This window comes from Arachis duranensis, chromosome 7 (genome assembly GCF_000817695.3).
Source record: "Arachis duranensis cultivar V14167 chromosome 7, aradu.V14167.gnm2.J7QH, whole genome shotgun sequence".
Taxonomy (NCBI): Eukaryota; Viridiplantae; Streptophyta; class Magnoliopsida; order Fabales; family Fabaceae; genus Arachis; species Arachis duranensis.
In genome coordinates, this window is record NC_029778.3 from 17588984 (window position 1) to 17597407 (window position 8424).

Sequence of the window (8424 nt, forward strand, 5' to 3'; positions counted from 1 at the left end):
CTCTTCCTCTGGAGGGTAGAACAGAATCGTATCATCCGCAAACTATAGATGCGACAGCTCAATATGATCTCTACCAACCATTAGCGAAAATATGCGCTCATTTCTAACCGTCTCCCCAAACATCCTGTGAAGGACATCCACCCAAATCTTTTCTATACAACTTTTTATATTCTTATCAGTTAAGTTTAAGCTAGTTCTTATTATTATTATTATTACAATAAAAATATATGGCCAATCAATTTTACCGACTAATTCAACTAAGCTAGATATGCATATTTTTTTAACGTATCATCGTCGTGTAAAAAAGATTAATCAAGAGAAACTAAAAGTTAAATCAAACTACCTTGTTTTTATTATATATATAAACTTTAATTATTCTCATCATTTAAGTTTAAGCTAGTTTTTATCATTATTATTATTACAATAAAAATATATGACCAAACAATTTTATCGACCAATTTAATCAAGTTAGATACACGCGTTTTTTTTTCAACAATTACTGTGGTCGTCGTCATTTTCTTCAACTTCTTTTTCGAATTTCTTGTTATGCGCACTTCTTCTTCAACAATATTATCATCGTTGTGGTCTTCTTCTTCTCTTCTTTAATATGGTCTTCTTCTTTTTCTCTTATTTGATTTCTTCTCCTTTTTTTTTTCTCCTCATCTTGTTTCATTATTATCATTATTATATATATTCAAAAGATTAGAGAAAAGAACTTGGAATTCATAGTACAAAAATTTTGATTCATAAAAACAAAACACAAAATTTTAAAAGATCACATGCTTAGAACATTGACATCTAACTAACAAAATACGTGTATCACAGAAAATTTGATATACAATATAGAAAATTTGGTGCATAACACAAATTATGGTATGTAGCAAATTGTTTTTGAAAGACTACATGTCTAAAATATTGCATCCAACTAATAAAATATAGAAATTTTAGCTCATAATACAAAAAATTTTAAAAGATTATAGTTGACTCACCTAATCAACAAAATATATTTACATGAACAATTTCTATGCCATGGACAAAAATTTTTGTACTATATTAATAAATTTGTACTATGTATAAAACTTTATGTGCTATATATAAAAATTTCTGCGTTAAATCAATAAATTTGTGTGCTTTACAATAAACTTTTTTCTACTAACAAAGTGCAAAAAGAAAAATGGTACCATATGCGAGTAAATACCTATAGTCGTCCCTGAGATTAACGCAAATAACCAATGTAATCCTTAAGATCCCGATTTTTTCATTGTCGTCCTCCAGATAGAGCTCCGAGTACTCAAAGTGGTCCCTGGGCATATTTCTGGTGATGAGTCATCACCGGAGCGCTGACGTGAACTCGGTTTGCCACGCTGGAGGGGTCCAACGACTAGCTGAGCTGGCTAATTTCCAATTTGGACCCACGTTGGTTCCTCCTATTATATGTAACCCTAAATCCCAAATTTTCATACATTCATCTCTTTTTCTTGTTCATCTCTTCTTCTTCTTGTTCATACACTTCCGTCTGGAGCCGATACTCATATCGATGATGGGTGGTGGTAGCACTGCAGGTGGAAGCTCTGTTCGTTCCTCATCTAGCTGGAACCGGACGAGAACGCAAACGAAGAGCAGAAGATCGGTCCCACCAGAATGGTACGACTGTGGCTGCCGGCCGGTTCTCAGATGTTCTGGCACAGATATGAATCTGAACAAACCGTTTTATAGCTGTCCCAATTATAATGTGGGTTAGGATAATTACTTATGTTGTTATGATTGTCCTCCCCTCACTGTTCTTCTGTTGTTCCTCCCTGAACTTTGATTGTTTGTTGGTTACAGACAAGTAAAAAGAGATGGTGCGGGCTTCTTGTGTGGGCAGATTCTGTGAATGAGGAACAGGTTGATAAGTCAGAATCTTGTGGTGATGATTATGAAGTGAAGATGAACTTTGATTGGAGGCTTCGGAGGTTGGAGGAGGATGTCCATATACAACAAGTGATTACCCAGTTGTTAGTGTTAGCTGTGTTTGTACTGATAGTGTTGTTGGTGATCCTGTATTGCAAATGATGAATAAGTTGGTGGTTTAGGGTTCCCTGTTAGCAACAGATGTAAAAAAACTGCTTGTTGATGGAATGAAAATATTGTTAGCTATGAAACTATCATTATTTATGTTAGTGCAAGAAATGAAATGTAATCAGTAAAGGCTGAATAAGGCAAGAAAAGTGATTGGTAAACCACAAAGCATAGTGTATTAAGATAAATTTCATTGTTTTCAAAAAACAACAAAAGACAAAGATAAAAGGCAGTCAAGGAACATAAATGCTGCTGTCTGTAGTTTCATCAAAATCAAGGCATCTCAAAAAGGCCTTTGGATCACAATTTACCATATAGTCATTGTATGATGGAAAAGACTAATTATACAAAACAGAAACTCCTAAGTAGAATTATCTAAAGTCTTCAGTTCTTCTTTCTTGGTGGCTTAAATCCTAGCGTTGGGATGAACTTCATCATGTTGGCAAACTTTGTAGCTGTTATTGAATATGCACCCTGCAAGGAGTTTACTGTTGGTAAGGTTGGCGGCAGAGAGGATCTTCTTCTTGGTGACAACTTCGAAGGTCTTTTCAGTCTAGGATCCTATATGAGAAAAAGTTGGCATTAAGTATAATTGATCAACGGAAATAATAAAAGCCTGAAGATATAAAATTTTAGTTACCTTTTGAGAATCCTCTTGCTCAGAAGTAATAGGCTGAGTTATCTCGATCTCCATGTGATTGCTTTCCACATCTACTTGGCCACAATCGTCTTGGGGCTACTCAATAGGCTGCTCAGAAATAGGATGTCCTGCATCATTTTTCTTCTTCTTAGCTGCCTCGGTAACATCGGCAACATCAGCATTCCTCTTCTTTTTGCAGCCTCTCTTCGTATGCCTCTTTTCACCACAAAAACTGCATGTAAAGGCCCCTAGCTGTCTTTTCAGGTGTACACCGTCTCTAGTGTTGCCCAACAGTTTTGGGTCAACTTTAGGCTTCTTAGCTCCAAAACCACTATTCTCATCCGCATCCATCCTCCTTTTCATCTTTAATTTTCCAGGTTTTGTCTTGATTTTAGGGGCATGTGGCCTGTTACAGTCCTCTGCTTGCTCCCATAGTGGTTGCCCAAGAATTGGATTAATGTGGTGGTTATAAGTTTTCCTGTATGATTCCATGGTTAGCCATCTGTGACAGAAGTCCTCTGGCTGCTTATTCACACGAGAGAGGGCAGCACAAGCGTGCACACACAAAATACCTACAGGTGCCAAACAGTGACATAAACTATGATATGCACAAGCAACTTAAGTAACTACTCTGCATAAAGACAATTGTTATACACAAGCAGCTTACCTGTTAGCATCCAAAATTGGCAGGTGCACAATCTTTTTCTTATGTCCACAACATGGTTAGTTGGATGTCTGTGCACCTCAAATTTTTCGTATCCGTTATTCCTAGTTCAAATAGGCTTCCAATGCTTGGATTCTTTCCTAACCTTTTCCAGCCTGCTCTTTATAACCGGTGTGAGCTTCCCAGTGTGATTCTTCAGTTTTACCTTGTTCTTCGCTATGGTGGACATAACAAACATCCTTACCTCCTCCAGCAATGTTATGATGGGTTTGGCTCGTGCATCCTTGATCTTAGAATTGAACACCTCGCATGCGTTGTTACAGATGCTATCCAACTTTGGCTTATGGCTGAATAAGCTTCTGGTCTAAGCATCCATCGGCCACTTCTTTAAATATGCCCAAGCACCCTCATTTAACTTTTTGATATTGTCCATTCCATCTCTGAATTCTTGGTAAGTTGTTACCCTTGTACATTCCCATAAAAATCTTTGTAGCTGTAAATCCTTCCAATTCTTGTTGAAAATTTTCCATAAATGCCAGATGCAGAAACGGTGATGCACGTCAGGCATCACCTCTTTCACTACTGATATTAGTCCTTGTCAGATTCATGAAACATTATACATATATAGTTACAACAAAATATACACATATAAGACCCTAACTTTATATTCGTGACCCATAAAAGTCCCTGACATTTAATGTTTATCCCTATAATGGTCCTTAAACTTTACAATTGAGCCCCATAAAAGTCTCTAACCTTTATCCAATATATGCACACTGATTCAAGAGATTAAGTATATAAAAATTTTACAGGACACCCTGATTAATCAGACAACCAATTTCTATTTGTCACATCTAGCAATAATATTTGTACGACAGATATGCATATAAGCATATGAGCATATAGATTCAAATAGATAAGCATATGAGCATATGAGAATATAACAGATAAGCATTTAACCATCAATGTCTAATAGATTCAAAGAAGGGCAATAATTACAAGTGCTCCATACCTTTTGCATATCTGATATAAAGCACCAGTCATGATCTTTATAGTAACCTAAGTCCTGATGAAGTAGCTCAAGAAACCATCTCCATGTCTCTGTATTCTGCACTCTGACAACAACCCAAGCTATTACATAGATATGGTGATTTGCATCTAACCCCATGGTTGACAAAATCTGGTTACCAGACCTTATCTTCAGGAATGCACCATCCAGCCCTATCAAAGGACGGAAGCCAGCCTTGAACTTGTTTTTACAGCCGCTTAAGCATACATACATCCTATCAAAGGTAACTTCACCGTCTGGCTGTGGGGTGGTACATATCTCTACAGTGGAACCGGGATTGGTCTTCAGCAGCGCCATACTATAATCCCAAACCATCTTATATTGCTCTTTCTCATCACCATACACCACACTTCTAGCATCCATTAATGCCCTCGAGATTGAATTCTTATTCAGTGCCAAATCAAACCGTGTCTTGAAGTAAGTTGTAGCCTCGCAGTGTCTAAAATTCGGATACTTTCTCACCTTCTTTACAAGCTTGCTGCATACCCAATTCCTGTTGGCAGCCCTATTCTTGTCCTCTCTTGGACAAGTATGGTCATCGTTGAAGGTCTTAATTTGCCAACACGTGTCCTCATGGTCTCTTGATGCATAAGCCACCCATGGACAATCACTGACCTTACAAATCGCCCTACATCTTATGCTGTCATTTTTCACTAGCTTTATACTTCTTCCCTCTTGGATTGTGTATTCCTTCACAGCTTCTCTAAATTTCTATTTCGTTCGGAACTACATACCAACCTCAAGATGCAACTCTCCGAATCTTACACTTTCCCTAAACAGCAGACATTCCTTCTCAAAATCATTTTCTTCCTCCAGCTCATCTTCTGAGTTTGGAGGCGTTTTCATCTCTTCTGAGTGCCAGGAATTGGTGCCATCTGAGTCAACACCTGGGTCTAGTCCATCCTCTGCACCTTGATCAACACAACCTACAAACCCAAGATCAATCTCAACGTCGCGCACCTCCTACACCAAACCGTCGTCTTCATGCAATATCTTTTCCTTCCCTTTCCATACTAAATTAACATTTCTTGATCCCACATCTGATTGTACCTTGTTTCTCCTAATCCTACTGCCATTTTTATTATCATTCCCTGCAGCCTCAGAATTAAAAGAACTATCCTCATCCGGTCCTGGCTTAAACAGGTTATTTTCTTCACTGTCAGAGGAGTCAGAAGACACATCAAATGAAACTTCATTGTTAAACACCTTGCTCCTGAATCCTCTAGCAGCAGATCGTGTATAAAGTCTCCTGAAAATACTTGATCTCTTGGGCTTCGTGGGCTGGCTGGATCTGGTGGACTTGGTGGGATTGGTGGGCTTGGTGGGTTTGGTGGGCTTGGTGGGCTGGTGTAATCTATTGGGCTTCGTTGCCTTGGGGGGTTGGTTATCTTGGGAGGATTAGTTTTTTTTATTGGCACCTTCGGCTGGGTAGGAGTCCTTGACACTGGTGGTGGCTGTGTGACTTCAGATGTAGTGTGAACTTTGGTTTAGAGTGTGATGGTACAACCTTCGGGGTGGGAGCAACTATGAGTGCATGAGTCTCAATTAGTTGGGAATTGACATCAGCATCTTTAGCATTACACCCCTCTCTACCATCGTCATCCAAGTACACAATTGTGTTACCTCCCTCTAACACCTCTGACACTAACACTCCATGCTCGAAATATACATCAATCATTCCCTCATTTGTCCTAGCACAATTCACCATCTCTCTTATCACTTTGTCATTGTTTACATTTCTCAACCCATTATCCAAGCCTTTTTCAGGAACATGCCACCAGCAGTGCTTTATGTCATTATACCCAAGCTCTTTATGGTAGTTCCGTATGAAGAAGACATATAGAGTGTCAGTGTCTAGATCACCTAAACATGCCTTATTGTCCGGAGAATAAATCATAATCCCTTCTGCATTCTTTTTGAAGTTACCCCCATGATGAAACATGATGTCCAACCTCTCTTCCATCTGCAAGAAATTTAAAGTTTTTACTTAATACAGGCATAATTTAAAAGCCTACTAATGCATTATAAAAAAAACATCAACACCTAAAAAACACATTTTGAACCAGTCCTGCATACATCGTTTACCATATTTTTATTTCATTCGGGTTAAATAGAACAACCCCACAAATCCTAGCCAACCTTCAATCCTAGACACTACAACGACACACTTTTCCTGTTCATGACTCTGACCTTCTTTCATCAGCTGGTAGTCTTTCCTTGGCTTGTAGTTTCAGCGAGTTGGTCTAAAGTAGATCCTAATTCTAGATTTTTTAGCACCTTTCTTTTGTTAAGGAAAACTCAATAGCTCAATAACTAGCCAACAGAAAAGGAATCTATAGATCAGGAAAGATTTCACTGATGAGTTAGGAGAAGGAGTCTGGTAGCTAGGTAGCTGGGGAGTTAGGAAGCAAGTGTGAAAGCATCTCTTCTTTTTGCTATTTCCAGAGGTAGTTCAAAGAGAGGGGAGCTAGAGCTCAGAGCACTCTCAAGTGCGTTGGCAGGGACAGAGTCTTCTATCAGGACTCGCAAACAACTTCCAATGCCTTCCAGGCAGAACGAAAAAGATATTTAAGGTCCAAAAGGGAACTAGCAACTTGCATATCATCAACCAACATTGAATCGAAAATGCAAAGTAAAAAAAAAGAGGGGGATTACCTTGAATCCGATCACAAAGTCGGAACCTCTTGCTTCTAGTGACGGAGGGGAAGAACGAAAACCTCTTACTTCTTCTTCTCTCAACTTTTTCAACCCAGTGATTAAAACCCTAAGGTTACTCCATTGATGAGGAGACGAAGATGATGATTGAGGGTGGAAGAAGAAGAGACGAGTGAAGTTGGTAGTGGAGAGAAAACTGTTTTTCATGCTAAATAACGTCAAAACGACGTCGTTTTTGACTATCAAGGGCGCCAAATCAAAACGACGATGTTTGGGGCCCCTCCAACGTGGCAAACCGAGTCCACGTCAGCGCTCTGGTGATGACTCATTACCATAAATGTGTCCAAGGACTATTTTAGGTGCTCAAAGCTCTATCTGAAAGACTATAATAGAAAAATCAGAATCTTAAGGATTACATTGGGTATTTATGCAAATTTCAGAAATTACTATAAATATTTACTCTACCATATACATGCAAATTTTTTGTTAAATTTATGTCATTAAACTTATTACAAAAATATTTATATATGTAGGACAGCCGTTCTTATTATTCAAAATTAATATTGTCATTCTTTTATAACGTTACTTTACATATTTTTTTTTGGTGACTTAATGTTACTTTACATATAATTATATATAATCTTTTTCATTATATATTTATACGAATTTATAGAAAGATAAAGGCTAAAATTTTTGTATATGAATAATTTTAACGTAAAATATAAAAATATTTGATTATTTTAGCATTTTATACGGTTGTGGTGGAAGCACAAAATATCATTGACGTTTCATAATAAAAAAAATTTAATTATGAAAGAACAAAACGTTATTGACGTTTTGTCACAAAAAATATTATTTTAATTATAATTATTATTATTATTATTATTATTATCGGATTTGTTAATTGCCGGAACTTGGGAGTAAAGGGAAGCGGAGAGAGAGGGATGAAAGACAGAGAGAATTGCACTCATTCATTCATTCACTCACTTGTTTGTGTGACTCTCAAGACTTAAGACAAAGAAGAAGCATAGGAATTGGCAACAAATAACAACACAGATGCAAGATCCACCACCAACACCACCACCTCCAAACTCCGCTTCCCACTTACCTCCACCGGCCCCCTCCACCGCCGCAACTTCCTCAGCCTCCTCACTCTTCGTTCGCTCCGCCGCCAATGGCCACCGCCGAGCTCACTCCGAAGTCAGTTTCCGCTTACCTGACGACATGATGGACCTCTCGCCGTCGGATCCGTTCACCGGCGGCTCCTCCACGGCCAGCCTCGACGAGATCGGATCGGAGGATGACCTGTTCACGACGTACATTGACGTGGACAAG

At 38.3% G+C, this 8424-nt stretch overlaps 1 protein-coding gene across 1 annotated transcript in view; it reads left to right on the forward strand.

Moving 5' to 3' along the window:
• Positions 1 to 8008: 8008 nt before the first annotated feature.
• LOC107458107 (transcription factor RF2b) overlaps positions 8009 to 8424 on the forward strand; it is a gene marked incomplete in the record, with an annotated part of 3291 nt that continues 2875 nt past the window's right edge. Inside the window, 1 exon segment of the mRNA XM_016076322.3 lies at positions 8009 to 8424. Coding sequence (XP_015931808.1) covers positions 8146 to 8424 — 279 coding nt within the window.